This window comes from Phyllobates terribilis, unplaced genomic scaffold (assembly GCF_046119375.1).
Source record: "Phyllobates terribilis strain yellow unplaced genomic scaffold, ASM4611937v1 Scaffold_11__3_contigs__length_659146591, whole genome shotgun sequence".
Lineage (NCBI taxonomy): Eukaryota > Metazoa > Chordata > Amphibia > Anura > Dendrobatidae > Phyllobates > Phyllobates terribilis.
The window spans coordinates 234,103,531-234,125,001 of record NW_027362771.1 but is presented as its reverse complement, the minus strand read 5'-3'; the positions used below and the strand labels follow the sequence as shown (position 1 = coordinate 234,125,001).

Here is a 21,471-nt window from a genome sequence, read left to right as displayed (position 1 = left end):
AGTGGAAACCTGTAAAGACTGCACAGTTCGGGTTAGCGCAGCAACGCTTTTAGCTAGCTCTTGGACCTGATGGTGCAGGTCTGGAGCCGGGTCATTGTTCAAAGCCTGCGCATCAGCCCCCACAGGTCCTGCCGACAAGGGCGCCGCCTCCTGGTGGTAAGTGATAGCTGGGCGCCTGTGGGTCACAACGCCACCCGGTGCCGGTTCTCGGAGCACCCGGATGGCTCTGTCCTTGAACTGTGCAAAGTCCAGATGAGGATCCTGTAAGGCTATGGCCCGCAACTGGGTTCGGTGGACATTGCAATATAGTCCCTCTATAAATTGCTCGGTCAACAGCCTGTCCTCGTTTCCCACGCTGTCAGGGTCGGTCTGCTTAATGGCTCTCAGGGCCTCTTGTAGGTTTAGTGCATAGTCCCTTATACTCTCATGTGCTCGCTGCTTGCACCCATAGAATCTAAGCTTAATCTCGGCTGAGGTGCGGGTATCAAAGGTGTCTCTCAGCCGGGTTAGTATCCCTGCGACAGTCCTCCTCCCAGGTGGCCAGGACTTTACCTCCCTTTGGGCTGCCCCGGTTAGTTGGGCCACCAGGATGCTCATTTTCTGCTCTTCTGTGAGGGGGTACACCTGGAAGAGGCTATCCAGCTTTTCTTTAAAGTCATTCAGGGTATGTGACTCCCCTGAGTACTGGGGTAGCCAGGCTGCTCCCGGGATATAGGGCATGGTGAAAGGCATGACTGCAGCAGCGGTGGCACTGGCGGGGGTTGAGGCAGTGAAGCTCTCCTCCGTATCCGACATCTTTCTCCCCCCCCTAGTGGACCGTGGCCTACCTTGCGATGATCCTCTTCCATAGGCCGCGGCTCCGCAGTGGATCGTCAGGGTTGAGGACCTTCCGTCGCGCTCCTGTGACGTCGGCGTCTACTGGGCTCCTTCCAGGACCTTACGCAACGTCCGGACGTGAGGCGGGGCTTCAGTTCTCGCGCGCTTTCGGAGTCCACGCCCCTCTTCTTCCCGCGCGGCATCTTCAAGATGGCGTCCAACGGCGGGAAAACTCCACGGATGGCGGGAAGAAGGCAGAAGATGGCGCCGGATGGCGGGAAAACTTCGCGGATGGCGGGAAGAAGGCAGAAGATGGCGCCGGATGGCGGGAATCTTCACCACTGGTAAGTTTGAACAGTCTTTTTTTCAGGCACGCAGTACCCGGTGGTTGCGGGCACGAAATCCTGCCGACTACGCCAAAAGTTGACGCGCCCCTGGGCCTACTTGGTGTAGCGTTGCGCACGCGGGGACTACCCGGAGCCGGGCCTGTTGGGGGTAGTAGTCTCGTGGCGGTGACCCGGTCCGTGCCCAGGGAGTCAAACTGTGTGGCTGAGTATTAGCAGTAGATGTTGGACGACTACGCCACCCGTTGAATGCAGCTATGGAGCTGCCGCTGCAGGGCAGACCGCTGAGGCCGGTGGTACGATTGTGCAGCGTAGATGGTATAACCCCCAACGGGAGGGGTATGGCCTCAGGGCAGCCGACGTGGATGATGGGGGTAGCAGGAACCACTCAGAGACGATGCGGTGTAGTTCAGGGTCTTTACTGGTGACAAAGATAGACCCTCCCGGAGTACTGGCTAGCGATTGGGGCCTGGTCAGTCTTTGAGCAGATGGGATTTCCCCTGGCCAGGCGGAGTTGTAGGCCTCCCCAACTAATTGTACTCTTCTGGCTACCTTGCTAGAGGCGGGTAAAAGTAGCCCACGTCCCTGAGTGTACCGTGTGGTGCTCACCCGTATGGCCGGTGACTCGGGGCCTTCTAGTGGCTTCCGCTCCACGATGGCGGTGCTGGTCCCACGCGTGTGACCGTGCTTTCGGGTTTCTTGGCCAGAGGACCTGAAATCCCCTGCCGGTCGGTTTCTGCTGCTGGGTAAGGATTAGTCGCCACAGCCTCGGACTCCGGGTCCGGTGGTAACTCTTCAATCAGGGCGAGCTCTACAGCTGCCAGCCCCTGATTCCTTTTAGCACGACTTCCCCAGAGCTCCTGATCTTTCTTGTTCCTAAAGCTGCTCCACTACAGACCAGACTGTGTCTCTGTCTGTGTTCTCTGCTCTTTCTCCCTAACCCTGCCGCAGCCCCAGTTTTATATAGGGGAAGTTCTTCCCCTCCCAGGACTGGGCAGGAGGTGTGGCATGCATAGGATTCCTGACCAAGAGACCTCCCACCTGCTCTCAGACGTAATATCTCTATCACTGTGGCAACCAGACCCTTGGGGTGTCACATATAGGTGGGTGCGGACTCTCTCCATACACTTGTATGGTGCTAAGGTGGTGTCCAGACTAGTGACGTGTCCTCGCTCCATACAAATGTAATGCTAGCAAGACCACGCCCACTGGACGGGAGAATGTATAACGCATGCATACCCTCCGGTCCCAGCTCAGAAACCGGCTAATCTGTGAACTTTCAGAAGTCTACAGTCACACAGAGTGACTGTGCAGACTTTTCAGTTTATACCAGACTACCCCTTTAAGAAGACTGAGACATAAAGGGTTTAAATAATATTCCATCTTTAACCATAATATCAGTGACCCATATTTGTATTATCTACATCCATAATAAAAGGACAAAACACACCCCATATTCATTTATATATAGATGGATGGTATTGAGGTATACAAGTTACAAGGTAGCAATAAAGTGCAATAATACATATTTAAATACCAATTGCATAAATGCATAGAATACATATGAATGCAAGTCCCTATTGTAATGCCTTTCAAACATAACCAGCCTCTCTCTCATGTATGCAGTCATCAGTTACTTACCGTAATTGTCAATTAGCATGAGTCATGGTAATAATAGCAATGCAATAGTCATTGCGCCCTGAGGAAGCTATATACGCGAACGCACGTTGGTGATAGATACTGGCACGCTGCTGGGACTCAAAATGGGTAACTAACACTTTTTTGTTTACTATGGTTTATGTAAACTAACATCTATAGCATACATAGTAACATAGGTTGAATAAAGACCTAGGTCCATCCAGTTCAACCTTTCGTCCCCCAATTGCACTCACTACGCTAACTTACTAACTTACTGGGACTTGGCCTCACAAATGTATTTTTACCATTTTTAATATTATTTTTATTATTACTGCGCTACTACAATTTAAAATGAACCTGTTTATAATTTTTTAATTAGTTTTATATTTTGTATTACTCTTGTGATTCTAGTAATGGTATTAGTAAAATCCCTATGCCTAAATCTGTTGATCCAGAAGAAGGCAAAAACCCTAGCAATAGCAATGAATATAATGTGTATGTTTTAATATAATTGTTCATAATAAAATTATTATTTTATTATCGCTACATTGGGTAAAATAAGTATTTGATACACTGCTGATTTTGCGAGTTTTCCCACCTACAAAGAATGGAGAGGTCTGTTATTTTTATTGTAGGTACACTTCAACTGTGAGAGACAGAATCTAAAAATAAAAACCAGAAAATCACATTGTATGATTTTTACATAATTAAACTGCATTTTATTGCATGAAAGAAGTATTTGATCACCTACCAACCAGCAAGAATTCTGACTCTCACAGACCTGTTAGTTTTTCTTTAAGAAGCTCTCCTACTCTGCATTCATTACCTGTATTAATTGCATTAAGTGTTTGAACTTGTTACCTGTATAAAAGACACCTGTCCACACACACAATCAATCACACTCCAACCTCTCCACCATGACCATGACCAAGACCAAAGAGCTGTCTAAGGACACCAAGGACAAAATTGTAGACCTGCACAAGGCTGGGATGGGCTAGAGGACAATAGTCAAGCAGCTTGTTGAGAAGGCAACTGTAGAAAATGGAAGAAACACAAGATGACTGTCAATCTTCCTCGTTCTGGGGCTCCATGCAAGATCTCACCTTGTGGGGTACGGATGATTCTGAGAAAGGTCAGGAATCAGTCCAGAACTACTCAGGAGGGCCTGGTCAATGACCTGAAGAGAGGTGGGACCAGAGTCTCAAACATTACAGTTAGCAACACACTACGATGTCATGGATTAAAGTCCTGCAGGGCACGCAAGGTCCCCCTGCTCACTCCAGCACATGTCCAGGCCCGTTTGAAGTTTGCCAATAACCATCTGGATGATCCAGAGGAGGCATGGGAGAAGGTCACGTGGTCAGATGAGACCAAAATAGAACTTTTTGATATCCACTCCACTAGCCGTGTTTGGAGGAAGAAGGATGAGTACAACCCCAAGAACAGCGTCCTAACCGTGAAGCATGGTGGGGAAAACATCATACTTTGGGGGTGCTTTTCTGCAAAAGGGACAGGACAACTGCATCGTATTCAAGGGAGGATGGATACGGTCATGTATCTCAAGATTTTGGCCTACAACCTCCTTCCCTCAGTAAGATCATTGAAGATGGGTCATGGCTGGGTCTTCCAGCATGATAATGATCCGAAACACACAGCTAGGGCAACTAAGGAGTGGCTCTGTAAGAAATATTTCAAGATCCTGCAGTGGCCTAGCTATTCTCCAGACCTGAATCCAATAGAAAATCTTTGGAGGGAGCTGAAACTCGATGTTGCCCAGCGACAGCCCCGAAACCTGAAAGATCTATAGAAGATCTGTATGGAGGAGTGGGCCAAAGTCCCTGCTGCAGTGTGTGCAAACTTGGTCAAAAACTACAGGAAACGTCTGTAATTGCAAGCAAAAGTTTCAATACCAAATATTAAGTTTTGTTTTTCTATTGTATCAAATACTTATTTCATACAATAAAATGCAAATTAATTATGTAAAAATCCTACAATGTGATTTTCTGGAACTTTTTTTTTTAGATTCTGTCTCTCACAGGTAAAGTGTACCTACGATAAAAATTACACAACTCTCCATTTTTTGTAGGTGGGAAAACTTGCAAAATCGGCAATGAATCAAATACTTATTTTCCCACTGTATACGGACTCTTTTTTTTTTTTTTCACAGAACGACACAGTTTTCATGCATAAATGACAGGCTACTGAATCTGCGATTCTATGACCATTTAATGCTGCTCTCAGAAAAGCATAAAGTACTTTTCCATGTACTTGGCATTATTATATGTGCAGTAGTATGTAAACTGCTCATACCCTTTCCCTATTGCAATTGTTGAATAAAAAGCAGGATTTAGTTATTTCACTTATTTTTATAGGTTGAAAAAATTCGAACACTACTGCGGACCGTTGACTTGATGGATATTAAGGTGGGATCAGTTGAAGAATTTCAAGGTCAAGAATTTTTGGTAATCATTATTTCAATGGTAAGTATAAGCTTCTCGGTTTAGATGGTTACTTATGCATCATTTCATTTAGTCTTCTTTAGTGCTAAGCCTTTCAAGTATTTCCATCTAAGGCCATGTTCAAACTAGGAAATTGCCCTGAGCTGAGCACTTCATCAGGGGTTTTGCCATTATACCTGAAACTTAGTTTGATATGCCCCCTGACGTATTCATTTACTTTAACAATTTCCTGACATAGGACTTAAAGGGGTTGTCTGGTCTAAAAATGAAATGTCTGCAGTCACCCTGTGTGACTGCAGACTTGTGAATCTTCCCAGTGCACGCATCGTGCCTTACAAGGATTCACTGTTGTCTGCCCCAGGAACGGTGGTCAGGTATGTGATATGCATACTCCAGGGTAGAACCCGTCTAGTGGGTGCGACCTCGCTCTATACAATTGTATTGTGACTCCTGCTGCAGTCACACAGAGAGGCTGCAGACTTTTCATTTTAGACCAGACAACGCCTTTTATGTCAGAAGACGAGCTCACACCATACCAGGCAAATGTCAGTTGTAATACATACATCCAATGGCTGTAGCTTAACCACTTAAATACCGCTGCCAATCTGTGACAGCAGCATTTAAATATCAGTGCCGTTGCGTGCAGTGACAAGCTTCCTCTGTAACACAATTGCAAGGAAACAAAATAAAAATCTGGAAAAAAAATATATTACAATTTGGATTACCCCCTTTTCCCTTATTAAAGATAAAGAAAGTTAAAACAAAACATATTTGGTATCACTGCATCTGTAAAAGTCTGATTTATCAGAGTATCAAAGTGATTGACCCGACCGGTAAATGCCATAAAGAGAGAAAAAAATCAAAACTCCAGAATTTCAGTTTTTTTGGTCACTGCAACTCATGAAATAAATGAAAGAAGTGATGAAATTGTATGTATACCAAAATGCTATTGATGAAACAATTGGCTTACCACTCAAAAACAAGCCCTTGCATAACTCCCATCAAGGTGAAAATGAAAACATTACAGGTCTCAAAAAATGGTAACACAGGCAAAAATAAAATTATTTTCAAAATTCAGAATATTTTTTTTAACCACTCCAATCATTAAAACAAAAATGGCATTGCCATAGATGTACTGACATGAAGAATCATATTGCAAGGTTATTTTTACAGTACAATGAACGCAATTCACCGCACTTTTTTCAGGTGCATTAAATGAATGGTGCTATTGAAAAGTACAGTTTGTTCTTCAAAAAAATAAGACCCATATGGCTTTATCGATGGAAAAATAAAAGTTATTACTCTTTGAGGAAGGGGAAGAAAAAAAGCCTATAGCACAAAACCGGAAAATTGCTTAGTTGGGAAGGGGTTAATGAGGCAATAGCTTCTTAAAGAGAACCTGTCGTCACGATTTAACCTGTTAAAGTAAAGATATGGCCATAATTGCCCTGTCATACTAATTTTAATCAATACCTGCAGTGAAAAAAATCCGTAGCCTGGTTCTTGTTTAATTTACCTTAGAAGTTTTGAGGCAATAGACTTTTCATGCATTGGGGGCGGTACTGTGGGTGGGATCATCGGCTCTAACGTAGCACCTCCGCATTTGTATTAGCCACCATTTTTAAATTTCCCGCTAGTGCTGCCCACGCAGATACATGTCCCGGCGTTCTCCAGCAAAATGGCGTCAGAGGTGGCGCATTCTCAGATTGAAATCTCAGCTCAATAACTAGCAGAGATTTCGATCTGTGCTTGCGCACCATTTTGCTGCAGACCGTAAAGCTAATCTGAGCATGCATCGCCTCCGGCGCCATTTCGCTGGAGACCACCAGAGGTTAATTTGCGCAATCCGTACACAATCTGCTTTTTTACATCAGCAGCTATTAGTCATTTACAAGACCATTTACAGTTTTTTATGTTACAGAATTGCAATGTATCCGTAAAAATAGGATGCCATACAGTATGGCATCTGTTTTTTTTTTATTTTTATTTTTTTCTCGCACCCATGGAGTGGAATAGGTGAGTCTCATCCGATATCAGTCAAATCGCAGCATGCTTTGATTTTTTTCATAGACAGATTCTGTAAAAAAAAATCAGTCATGGCTTCATGTGTCTGATAAAAAAAATCGGATAGCACTCGTCCAATTTATAAGCTCGTTTGCACGAGCCCTGACACTGAACAATTATAAGAAAGGAGCAACACACAGAGGTAAGAAAAACATCCACCCATAATGACTTGTGCTGGAGCACAGCAGACCTGAGTGTGATTAACTGCTTTCAGCTCTTATCTTTGGTATTCACTGTTGGGAGATGGCTGAGCTGCAGAGTTGAGTTTCATTACAAACACTTTTAGTAGCTCCAGTGGTGCAACTAGAGTCTGATGGGCCCCAGTGCAAAACTTGAACCTGGGCCTCCACCTGCATGTTGGTCAGATATATGGACCCTTGTAGCATTCTAGATCCTGTAAAGACATACGTGTTTGCCCATCATGTAATAATGTCCCCCGTCCTGGCTCCATCTTAATAATAATTTCATCTGCATCCTGGCCCATTTCAATAATAATGCCCCCCATCCTGGGCCCTGTGCTATAACCTATTCCCCCATCCTGGTATGATGTCCCCCATTTTGGTATATCGTCCCCATTTTGGTATAATGTCCTTCATTCTGGGTCCCTTCTGTTCTGTTTCGCGGTGCAGCTGACTTTTACGTGCCGGCACGGGCAGCACCATTCACCCCACATCTGTGGCAAGCTGATGTCAGCTGCCGACCTCTAATTGGCAGGCGGCGTGTATTGCAGTGCAGGTAGCTGGGGTTGGGGGAGGGGGGTCTGCACCACAATGCATTTCACCTGAATGTGCGTCCAAGGGATGCACATCCAGGTAAAATTGGCGTCGACGGGCTTACCTCCTGCACGGCCTGGTCGCGGTTGCACACTCTCATTAGCTCTCCTCTGAAATTCAAATGAGCTTTATCGGTAAGACCAAATACACATTAGCATTGTGAAAGCAAGTGGAGTGCCTCTAAGGCCAGGGTCCCACTAGTGTATGGCATCCGATGCGATATGCTAATGACACTCAGCTCCTGCTCTGCTGTGAGCGGGAGCCAAATGTCAGTGTTCCGTGCTCTGATCCTCTCGCACAGAGAGGATTGCAGCACAGCTGTGGAGGGGGGGACGGAGAAAGTAATTTCTCCATCTCCTCTGTCCCTGGCATCAGCGGGAATCCCACTGCACTCGGTGATATCAGAGTGCAGTGCTATGTTTCACACGCACCCATAGGTTTATATGGGTGCATGCGATCTGAATCCAGCATGCTGCGATTTTTTTCCACCCGATCGCAATCCGATGGGAGCTGGAAAAAAAATGCCACTGAGCACACCATCATAGGATTAAATTCGTACAAATGCAATCCAATTTTTTTTATCGGATTGCATTTGTACAACTTAATGGCAAGTGAGAGTGAGCCCTAACTCTGCTGTTCTGCCCCTCCCCCCACACTGACTGCTGGGGATGAAAGCTGTTAATGACACTCAGGTGCAGTGCTCAGGCCCATGTTATCACTCTGCAGTGAGGAGAGCAGACTGTGCCATTATGTCTCACACTGAACCAGTTCTGATCTAGAATGGGGGGTGTTCTTTTCCCCTTGTATGTAGATGCCTTCTTATGATTGGCAGGGCTGGCAGTACTGAAAGGAAAGCTACTAAAAGCATTGCAGCACTGCCCCTGCCCCCATAGTTTACCAGAGATAAGAATAGAAAGTTGTTAGTCACTCACACTCAGATTTCAAATACTTTGATCACTAATAGAGATGAGCGTTGTTCTACTCGAACTGTTCGCCAATCTCAAATTCGAGCTGTTTTGGGCGGTGTTCAAGCCGTTCGGCGAACACGAACGATTTGAGAAAAATTCGGCTGTTCGAGGTTATGTTCGATAACTGTTCGTGCACCAAAATCATAACTGGATTTTTTCTCAGTAATGATGAAAATTAATGTTAATACGCAGTTTGAGTGTACAGCGGGGTGGGGGGAGGGGCAGGGGATGGATCTCTGCAGGAATAATGAAGATCTCCATTTTTTTTTCTCTTTCCCGCATTTGCAGTGGGGAGGTGTAGTCTGTCAGCCTATCAACAGCGCACACACGGAGCGAAGTGCTTTTTTCACACAAGCAAGGGCATGTGTCATTGGCAGTGTATGTCACATGTCCTTGCCCTATAAGACCAAGCCATTTTCCCCGTCGCCACCATTTTCTCACTGCTGCAGCTGCGTGTTAGACGGCACCGCTGTTGCTGTGTGCGCTATACCTTGTTAATTTCAAGCCAATTTTCGCACAAATCTACAGATAGCTTGGGAGTAGGGAATAGTTGTGATTGCAGTCCTTTTAAGGACTAGGTTACAGCATTTCCTACGACTTTTATCAGGCAGGTCTGTGCTCTTAAATAGATAGATTGTGGGAGTAAAGACTAATTGTAATTGCAGTCCTTTTCAGGACTAGGTTACATCAGTTCCTATCAGTTTTTGCCAGGCAGGTCTGTGCCAGTGCTGTGCAAGTTTTTTTCACAGCATTTGGTTGAATCTAGCAAAGCTAATCCTTTTTGGCCTATTGCAGAGTGTGTTAGTCAGTGGAGTAGCCTATCTGTGTTGCAAGATATACCACCTGTGTATAGAATACCAATTTTTTTACTGCACCTAGTGAAGTAAAATCTTTTGGGCATAGCATCATTCTATTAGTCCATCTATACTGACCTCCATCAGGTTGCAAATTGAATATAATTTTTTTCTACATCTAGCTCTGAAAAAATATTTGGGCTTCTAGCAGTGTGTGGGACTTGTTCTATTAGTCCATCTATACTGACCTCCATCAGGTTGCAAACTGAATATAATTTTTTTCTGCATCTAGCTCTGAAAAAATATTTGGCCTTCTAGCAGTGTGTGGGACTTTCTCTATTAGTCCATCTATACTGACCTCCATCAGGTTGCAAACTGAATATATTTTTTTTCTGCATCTACCTCTGAAAAAATATTGGGCTTCTAGCTGTGTGTGGGACTTGTTCTATTAATCCATCTATACAGACCTCCATCAGGTTGCAAACTGAATATAATTTTTTTCTGCATCTAGCTCTGAAAAAATATTTGGCCTTCTAGCAGTGTGTGGGACTTTCTCTATTAGTCCATCTATACTGACCTCCATCAGGTTGCAAACTGAATATATTTTTTTTCTGCATCTACCTCTGAAAAAATATTGGGCTTGTAGCTGTGTGTGGGACTTGTTCTATTAATCCATCTATACAGACCTCCATCAGGTTGCAAACTGAATATAATTTTTTTCTGCATCTACCTCTGAAAAAATATTTGGGCTTCTAGCTGTGTGTGGGACTTGTTCTATTAGTCCATCTATACTGACCTCCATCAGGTTGCAAATTAAAAATAATTTTTATCTGCATCCAGCTCTGAAAAAATATTTGGCCTTCTAGCAGTGTGTGGGACTTTCTCTATTAGTCCATCTATACTGACCTCCATCAGGTTGCAAATTAAAAATAATTTTTATCTGCATCTAGCTCTGAAAAAATATTTGGCCTTCTAGCAGTGTGTGGGACTTTCTCTATTAGTCCATCTATACTGACCTCCATCAGGTTGCAAACTGAATATATTTTTTTTCTGCATCTACCTCTGAAAAAATATTGGGCTTGTAGCTGTGTGTGGGACTTGTTCTATTAATCCATCTATACAGACCTCCATCAGGTTGCAAACTGAATATAATTTTTTTCTGCATCTACCTCTGAAAAAATATTTGGGCTTCTAGCTGTGTGTGGGACTTGTTCTATTAGTCCATCTATACTGACCTCCATCAGGTTGCAAATTAAAAATAATTTTTATCTGCATCCAGCTCTGAAAAAATATTTGGCCTTCTAGCAGTGTGTGGGACTTTCTCTATTAGTCCATCTATACTGACCTCCATCAGGTTGCAAATTAAAAATAATTTTTATCTGCATCTAGCTCTGAAAAAATATTTGGCCTTCTAGCAGTGTGTGGGACTTTCTCTATTAGTCCATCTATACTGACCTCCATCAGGTTGCAAACTGAATATATTTTTTTTCTGCATCTACCTCTGAAAAAATATTGGGCTTCTAGCTATGTGTGGGACTTGTACTATTAATCCATCTATACAGACCTCCATCAGGTTGCAAACTGAATATAATTTTTTTCTGCATCTACCTCTGAAAAAATATTTGGGCTTCTAGCTGTGTGTGGGACTTGTTCTATTAGTCCATCTATACTGACCTCCATCAGGTTGCAAACTGAAAATAATTTTTTGTCTGCATCTAGCTTTGAAAAAATATTTGGCCTTCTAGCAGTGTGTGGGACTTTCTCTATTAGTCCATCTATACTGACCTCCATCAGGTTGCAAATTAAAAATAATTTTTATCTGCATCTACCTCTGAAAAAATATTTGGGCTTCTAGCTGTGTGTGGGACTTGTTCTATTAGTCCATCTATACTGACCTCCATCAGGTTGCAAACTGAATATAATTTTTTTCTGCATCTAGCTCTGAAAAAATATTTGGCCTTCTAGCAGTGTGTGGGACTTTCTCTATTAGTCCATCTATACTGACCTCCATCAGGTTGCAAATTAAAAATAATTTTTATCTGCATCCAGCTCTGAAAAAATATTTGGCCTTCTAGCAGTGTGTGGGACTTTCTCTATTAGTCCATCTATACTGACCTCCATCAGGTTGCAAATTAAAAATAATTTTTTTTCTGCATCTACCTCTGAAAAAATATTGGGCTTCTAGCTGTGTGTGGGACTTGTTCTATTAATCCATCTATACAGACCTCCATCAGGTTGCAAACTGAATATAATTTTTTTCTGCATCTACCTCTGAAAAAATATTTGGGCTTCTAGCTGTGTGTGGGACTTGTTCTATTAGTCCATCTATACTGACCTCCATCAGGTTGCAAACTGAAAATAATTTTTTGTCTGCATCTAGCTCTGAAAAAATATTTGGCCTTCTAGCAGTGTGTGGGACTTTCTCTATTAGTCCATCTATACTGACCTCCATCAGGTTGCAAATTAAAAATAATTTTTATCTGCATCTACCTCTGAAAAAATATTTGGGCTTCTAGCTGTGTGTGGGACTTGTTCTATTAGTCCATCTATACTGACCTCCATCAGGTTGCAAACTGAATATAATTTTTTTCTGCATCTACCTCTGAAAAAATATTTGGCCTTCTAGCAGTGTGTGGGACTTTCTCTATTAGTCCATCTATACTGACCTCCATCAGGTTGCAAACTGAATATAATTTTTTTCTGCATTTAACCCAGCCAATAGTTTTGGCCTAATACCACAGTTTGGCCACTCAGCTCTGCTCGGTTCCCATCCATTGTTTTTTTGTGCAAACAACTCCAGAGTTGTGAATTAGTTAACCACCAAAATGAGTGGAAAAAGGCCTGCTGCTGGTGGAAAGGGGAATAGGCGTGTTGGGAAGGGGAAAAAAGGTTGTGTCCGTGGGGTAGGTGTTAAAGCAACAGTAACATCTGCAGAAGAAAGACCATCTTCCAGCCAAACTAAAATGTCTACTTCTTTTAGCGGACAATGTGATAAGATCCCTTTCTTACGGCCACGCCAATCGCTACAAATTCCAGATGAGGCACAAAAACAGCAGGTTCTTCAACGGATATCAAGTGCTCCTTTAAGTGGGCTCTCCTCCACATCAACTACAACATCACAAATACTCCAGTCCTCAAAGGTGTCACCCCAATCGCACTTGCTTCCTCACAGCTCCCAAATCTCCAGTTGCCCGTCTGAGTATGAGGTAGAACAGATGGTTGAGTCTGCAGAGCTGTTTACTCATACTATAGCCTGGGAATCAGAGGTCGACTCCAGCGCTTCTGTGAATCCAGACGAGGAAATGATCTGCACTGATGCCCAGAATCTTTATGAATCGGATCCAGGACCAGACGCAGAAGGTTCTGACCATAATGTAGACCCTCATTCCCAAACTGTAACTTCTGTTGGTGGAGACAATGAGGAAGACGATGATGAGACTCAAATACCTGATTGGAGCGACAACTTTAGTTTTTTGTCAGGGCAGGAACAGGTTGGCTCTGAGGACGACGGGTGTGATAACGCACAGGGTGATGATGATGAGGTTGGAGATCCCACTTACTGTCAACCCACAGTCAGCCAAGAGATGAGGTCAGCAGAGGAGGTGGAGGAAGATGCTAGTGACGACGAGGTCAGGTTGCGCCTTCCTGGACAGAGACGTAGTACTGGAAGCACGTCAACAACTGCATCCTCAAACACAACTCTGCCTCTCACCACAAGTCCTGGTGGCTCTTCAGGTCGCATGGGTGCTAAGCCTTGCATAGCTTGGGCGTTTTTTCAGATCGATAAAGATGACCCAACTCGTGTTATCTGTAACATTTGTCAGCAAAAGCTAAGTAGAGGCCAAAAAATACATAGTTTGAGTACTTCATGCATGAACCGGCACATGGACATGAAGCATAAGTTGCAGTGGGAAGCTCAGTGTGCTACAATGCGGCCTAGCCGGCCGGGCCAACCACCGTCTGCCATATCTTGTGCATCCGCGGCCTCTTCATCCTCTGTGACTGGGGGGACAGCAGTCACACCTGTTTTGGGGCGCAGACCTGCCACCTCTTTACCCGCAACAGCCAGCGTGATTGGCAGGTCATCATTTTCTTTGGAGGTGGTAACACCAGCTGGTGTTGAGCGCTGTCCGACATCGATAGCACCACCTTTGGATCAAGGCAACCTAACATGTCCGCCTGCATCTTCCTCACAGACCGGCAGTTTGCCGGGGACACCCTTATCAACCCCGTCTAAGCACAATAGCCAGCCCTCGGTCCCTCAGATGTGGACAAGTAAAAGACCATTTCCTCCTAGCCATGAGAAAGCTAAGAGGTTGAATTTCACCATCTGCAAGCTCTTGGCTACAGAAATGCTGCCTTTCCGCCTGGTGGACACAGAGGATTTTCGAGACCTTATGTCCGTCGCAGTGCCCCAGTACCAGATGCCCAGTCGGCACTACTTCTCAAAGAAAGGTGTGCCTGCGCTCCACCAGCATGTCGCACACAACATCACCGCTTCTTTGAGAAACTCTGTGTGTGACAGGGTGCATTTCACCACAGACACTTGGACGAGTAGGCATGGACAGGGGCGTTACATGTCGCTGACTGGGCACTGGGTAACTATGGTGACAACAGGACAAGGGGCTGCTGTCCAAGTCTTGCCGTCCCCACGAGTTGTGCGTCAATCCTCTTTATGTCAAAGTTCCTCCACTGCTTCTGCCTCCTCAACCTCCTCTCGGTCTTCCACCTGCACCCAAAGCCTGTCTGGTCATGCCACAAGCTTTCTAACTGCGCAGAAGGGATCCTGCACACCTCCTTACTATGCTGGCAGTAGGGCTCAACGTCATCAGGCGGTTTTTACTTTGAAATGTCTGGGAAATGTGAGTCACACAGCTGAGGAGTTGTGGTCAGCTCTGGAGAACCAATTTCATGAATGGTTGTCTCCACTGGACCTGAAACCAGGGAAGGCCGTGTGCGACAATGCTGCAAACCTGGGTGCGGCCCTTCGCCGGGGCAATGTCACACACGTGCCTTGTATGGCTCACGTGTTGAACCTGGTTGTCCAGCAATTTTTAGCCCACTATCCCAGACTAGATAGCCTTCTGCAGAGGGCACGGTCGCTGTGTGCTCACTTCCGCCGTTCGCATCCCGCAGCTCAGCGACTTACATCTCTACAGAAGTTGTTGGGCCTGCCACTTCACCGGCTAAAATGCGATGTGCCTACCCGGTGGAATTCAACTCTGCACATGTTGCAGCGACTGTGGCAGCACCGACAAGCCCTGGTGCAATACGTTTTGATGTATAGCCTGGGCCAACGAGATCCGGAGGTGGGGCAAATCACGCTGGAGGAGTGGTCTCAGATCAGGGACCTATGCACCCTTCTGCACAGTTTTGAAATGGCGACGAAGATGTTTAGTGCTGACGATGCCATTATCAGCATGACTATTCCGGTGATTTACATGCTGTAGCACATGTTAAACAGAATTCGGAGTCAGGTGGTGGCACAAGAGAAGGTGGAGGAAGTAGAGGAGGAGGAGTTGTATGCGGAAGGGCTAACATCTGCAAGGTCCAGACGGTCGGCAGCACCAAGGCGGCAGGCATGTGAGGGTGGGGGAGATGGTTTTACCAGGGCGCATGGTAGCAGCCAAACTAGTGAGGAAGGTGCAGGAGCCCAGGAGGAAGTGGAGGACGAACTGATGGAAGACTCATCAGATGAGGGAGACCTTGATCACATTTCTGTTGTGCGAGGTTGGGGGGAGAGGACAGAGGAAGGAAGCATGATTGTTACCTCGCCACCAACACAACAGGGACTTGGTGCTCCTGGATGCTCAACACACATGAGTGCCTTCTTGCTGCACTACCTGCAACATGACCCTCGAATTGTGAGAATTAGAAATAATCCTGACTACTGGGTTGCCACACTGTTTGATCCCCAGTACAAAAGTAAATTTGCAGAAATTATTCCTGCCATAGAAAGGGATGCACGCATGCAGGAGTATCAGCAGAGACTGTTGCAGAATCTTACATGTGCTTTTCCACAAAACACCAGTGGTGCACGTAGTGAATCTCACAGTTCCAACTTGCCAACCGTGGGACCGTCAAGTGTTCAGCACTCAAACCGTAACAGAACCACAGTATCTGCTGGTAACATCAATTTTGCGGAATCATTTCACCACTTTTTTAGCCCATCCTTTGCAAGGCCACAAGAGACAAGAAGTCTGACACATAGTCAACGCCTAGAGACGATGGTACAGGAGTATCTCCAAGTAAACATTGAAGCCATGACTGTGTCACTGGACCCTTGCTCTTTTTGGGCTTCCAATCTGGATAAATGGCCGGAGCTAGCCACTTACACCTTGGAGATCTTGTCATGCCCCGCAGCCAGCGTTCTGTCTGAACGTGTGTTCAGCGCTGCTGGTGGTGTGCTGACAGATAAGCGCACGCGGCTCTCCACTGATAATGTAGACAGACTCACGTTCATAAAGATGAACAAATCATGGATCCGAAACGACTTTTCTACCCCTGTGTCATCCTGGGGAGAGTAAAAGCTTGATGATTGGTTAAAATCACCCTACCAACCGTTTTAAGCTTTCAAATTACTAATCATGTTTATCTGTATCTTAACTGGAAAATAATTTGGGCTTTGTAGCAGTGTGCAGCACTGATCCTATTAGCCCATCTATACTAAGCTCCACCAGATTTAAAATTAATAATAATTTGTAGCTGCATCTAGCCCGGAAAATAATTTTGGGGCACCGAGATGCGCAAGACACATAAGTGCCTTCTTGCTGCACTACCTGCAACATGACCCTCATATTGTCAGAATTCGAAGTAATCATGACTACTGGGTTGCCACACTCTTAGATCCCCCAAACTTTTCGATCAACCTTTTCATTTTAATAAAGACCAAAAAAATGGTCATTTTTGAAATTATAAGCATTAGCAGGTTGTTAGAAACTGAAATCAAACAGTTTTCAACTCAAAACTTTATTCTAGGTGATGTTACATTTTCACATAGGACCCCTTGTTCGAAAGGAGCTTCTGAACTCTCTCGTCCATTGAATTTGTCAGGTTTTGGATGGTTTCTGCTTCAATTGTTTTGCATGAGGACAGAATACCCTCCCAGAGCTGTTGCTTAGATGTGAACTGCCTCCCGCCATCATAGACACTCCTTTTGATGATGCTCCAGAGGTTCTGAATGGGGTTGAGGTCAGGGGAGCATGGGGGTCACACCATAAGTTTGTCCCCTTTTATGCCCATATCAGCCAGAGATGCAGATGTTTTATGTGCAGCATGAGATGGTGCATTATCATGCAAAAAAATGATCTTGCTGTGAAATACATGGTTCTTCTTCTTGAACCATGGCAGGAAGTGCTGTTTGAGAAAATCCACATACATTATGGAGTTCATCTTTAGCGCCTTCAGGGATCCTAAAGGGGCCGACAATCTCTCTCCCCATGATTCCAGCCCAAAACATTACTCCACCTCCTCCTTGTTGGCGCTGTAGCCGTGTTTGCGTGGGGTGTCCATCAACCAGCCATCCTCCACTCCATCCATCTGGACCATCGAGCGCTGCACGGCACTCATCCGTGAACAAAACAGTTTTGAAATCAGTCTTCATGTACTGTTTGGCCCACTGGAGCCGTTTCTGCTTGTGTGCAGTGGATAGAGGAGGTCGACAGGATGGCATATGCACAGCTGCAAACCTCTGAAGGACCCTGCATCTTGTTGTTCGGGGGACGTTGGAGGCACCAGCAGCTTCAAAAACTTGTCTGCTGCTATGACAAGGCTTTTTTGCCGCTGCTCTTTTAACCTGACGTAATTGCCTGTAGGAAAGAGTCCTCAATTTGCCCTTATCAGCACGCACACGTGTGTACTGTGAATCAGCTACATACTTCTTGATTGCCAAGACACTTCATCCTGATTATCGCACAATGTTGATTGTAGTCATGCCTTGACCTAAACACTCCACAATTTGTTGCTTCTCAGCAGCCGACACATCCTTTTTCTTTCCCATTTTGGCAGAAAATGTAGGCTGCTTAATAATGTGAGACAGCCTTCTTAAGTAGTCTTGCCTTTCATTGGACACACCTGCCAAACTAATTAGCACAGGTGTCTGCAATTGCTTACAGTGATATAAAGAGCCCTGACACATATCACCATCAATGAGTTTAACTGACAAACAAACAAATTCTTCCCTTATCACTCCTAAACACTTTTTGCATAATAATTTGGAACACAGTGTACATGTGCTTTTCCACAAAACACCAGTGGTTCACGTAGTGAATCTTACAGTTCTAACTTGCCAACCGTGGTCTGTATGGAGTTGTTCAATAGAGGGCCCAAAATTAAGATAACATAGATGGGAGAGGTCTCTATGAATAGGAATTCCTAAGTATTTGATACCCTGTGAGGGCCAGGCAAAGGGAAAGTTGGACTGGATGGAATCCTATATGGATTTGGGGAGGGAGACATCGAGGGCCTCAGACTTCGCTGCATTGATTTTAAAATTTGACCATGTAACAAAGTGATCTATTTCAGCCATAACAGCATTGATGGATATATGTGATTGAGTGATATATACTAGGACATCATCAGCAAATAGAGAGCACTTGTACTCGGTGCCTCCCACCTCAATCCACCTAATATTGGGGTTATGGCGAATTGATGAGAGCAGGTGCTCCGTCACTAGGATGTATAAGAGAGGGGACAGAGAACATCCCTGCCTTGTCCCATTGGTGATTGTGAAAGGTGATGAAAATGTTCTGATGCACCCCCTGGGCCTTGGGACACCCGGAGCCGGACCCTTTTTGGTGGATGCTGGTGGTTGTAGTCTTCGTGGCGGCGACCCGGTTCCGTGGCTCAGGGTGGTCAAACCAGTGGCGGAACTATTTATGTGGTTTTGATGTTTAAATGTCCGACTACGCCACCCGTGGATTGCGGTCAGAGTGAATCGCCGCTGCAGGGCAGACCGCTGAGGCTGGTGTTGTGGGTGCAGCAGAGCGTAGCATAACTCCCCACGGGAGGAGTATAGCCTCAGGGCAGTGTATGCGGAGGATGGGGGTGATGGTGCAGGGCAGCAGCAGTAACGACACGGAGTCAGTGATGCAGTCTAGGGCCTTTACTCACAGTTCTTATTATCCAGACCACGTCTGCAGGTAACGGCTGCCCACGTCGTACTGTGCTCACCAGGTGAGGGGCTCAGACAACTCCCAGATAACTTTGGAGCGCTTCACAGGACCCCCTTTGTGTGTCCTTTGTCTGGCCTTTCTTACCAACCCTTCTGTCCGGCTGCCTCGGGCCTCCTCTTGGTAAACTTGGCGCCAGTTTCCCTGACCCTATGTGCTGCCCTCCTAGCGGGTGTAGCGAGGGGCTGCGCCACATAAAATGTCACAGCCTCCGGTTTCTAGCTGAGGGTCGTTTCCTGCCTCCAATAGTTTCGGGGACCGGTCTCCCCCTTTGGCCTGACTCCTCCATGCAGGTGGATTCGGGCGTGCGGTGGCGACTCGCCCGTCCGCACCCCTGGGATCCCTTCGTTCCTCGTTCCTGGAGCCTTCTCCGCTCCTCTTCCTTCCTTCTCCCTCTTCCAGGCCTGGTCCTCTGTTACTAGGCCTGCCTCCGGAGCAGAGCTCATGCAGAGCCCCTGCTCCCTGCCACTTCTGCTCAGACTTCTCTGCACTGAACTAAGATGGTGCCCACCTTTTATACTCCCTTCTCAATGCACCCAGGAACTGCTTCCTCCCTGCTCCTGCACTACAGGGTTCCCCTTCCTCAGTGTTCCCTCCCCCCACTCCAGGCAGGGACAGGGACTGTCGTGCCCATCTCAGGGGCATATTGGTCGCCCTGCCCCACGGCAATGTGGTGTAATGCATGCAGGTGTCGGGTCCTGATCCACACTCCATCCTTACCTGAGAGTGAGATATCACACCTCTGGGTGAGGTGCAATACCTCTGTAGCAACCGAGCCCTCATGGTGCTACAGTTCCATTTATCTTCAGCCTAGGTGACGTATTGCGATACAGGGCCGTGATTTTGGCTATAAAAGGGTCCCCTAGACCCCTACCCCAGGCTTTTTAAGAGAATCCTATATGGCGTGCCAGGAGACTCTATGGAATGCTTTCTCAGCATCCAACGAGAGTATCTAATTACAAATTTTTAACTGCATCTAGCCCAGGAAATACTTTGTGCCTAGTAGCAGTGTCTGCTAGTCAGCGGATTATCCCGGCTGTTAAGCAAGCTACACCACCTGTAGTTTGGACACTTAATTTTTTCAAAGGAAATGCTTCGGGACCACGGGATACTCAGTGAAGAGCATCAGGAGGCACCCCAAGGCATAGGGGCTGGGACTGGCAGTAGGATGCCTTGCGGTGGACAGCCGAGCTCGATCCTTATAAAAGCTTTTTAACTGCAGCAGCTTTAGTGGACGCTACTGGAGCTGGAATTACGCGGCTGCTGGCATGAGACTTGCCCTCCAATAGATCCTTGTAAATGGATTTAAAGTGTATTCATTCAAATTAGAGAGACAATTTAAATTAAAAAGCTTAGAGCTGCCTCCACCACAGGGGGGCTCGCTCGACCCACCAGCGGACAGGCACCAGTATTGGGAGAGGGGGGCTGGCCGTCAGGGTTCACCGCGGCTCTGGCACAAACCCGGCGACACGGAGGTGGCACGGGCAGGAGCGGACTGAACGTGTCGGCTTCTCACTTTTTGGATTTTAGAAGGGCATGACATGCCTATATCTGTGTCTCCCCCTCCTTTTACTCCTCCACCTCTTTTCTTTTCTCATGACTATATGTACTTGTCACTTTTCCATGTGTTAGTTGTGTCTTCTGAGCAGTTTGTCAGCTTTTGGACACCTTTGAAGGTGTTTTCTATGTGTTTCTATGTGTTTTTGTTTGCCTGCCATTGGTTTTAACGGTGTTCGACAAACAGTTCGACGAACAGTGCGGCGAACACACGGGTGTTCGACGAACCGAACTCAAACACTACGGGGGTGGCTCAACACTAATCACTAATGTCTCTGCAAGACAGATGGGAAATAAAAAACTTTTATTCTGCTCTATAGCACCTATTACATCGAGTGTCTAGGTCATCATGCAACATTTGGTGAAAGGTCCTCTTTAAATGTTATTGTACTTACCATATTGTGCATTGGTGAAAAAACTAATTGATACTTTTTAAAGAGAACCTGTCACCTATCTGTGACTAATTATAACATAACTTAACAAAATTACTCAGAAGTATGTCTCCTGCCAGGCTAAAAGACCTAGCTTTCTATCAAACGTTGGGTCTGAACGTCTGGGTTATGGGATTCCACAACGTACCATGGCCTCCCTTATTGTGAAAGTGAGAGATCTCATTTCTTAGGCCATGGCCCCACTATCAGTATTTGGTCAGTATTTTTTCTCAGGCGTGGGAGACAAAACTAGGTGAGGAACAATCAGATTAATGCCGAATTGGTGCACTTGTTTCTATTATACCTTTTATCACCCACTACTGGTTTTCGTCTCCCACTCCTGAGAAAAAATACTGACCGAATACTGATAGTGGGGCCATGGCCTTATTGTGAGCTCTCGCTCTTTGAACTAAATCAGCACTTCTGCTCTAACGCCACATTCAGTATTTGGTCAGTA

General features: G+C 45.7%; 1 protein-coding gene across 1 annotated transcript in view; it reads left to right on the top strand.

Annotated features, from left to right (window-relative positions):
* MOV10L1 (Mov10 like RNA helicase 1) overlaps positions 1-21,471 on the top strand; it is a 190,710-nt gene that overhangs the window by 158,934 nt on the left and 10,305 nt on the right. Inside the window, exon 23 of the mRNA XM_073650723.1 lies at positions 5,171-5,278. Within this exon, the coding sequence (XP_073506824.1) occupies positions 5,171-5,278 (108 nt within the window). The remainder of the gene's footprint in view (positions 1-5,170; positions 5,279-21,471) is intronic.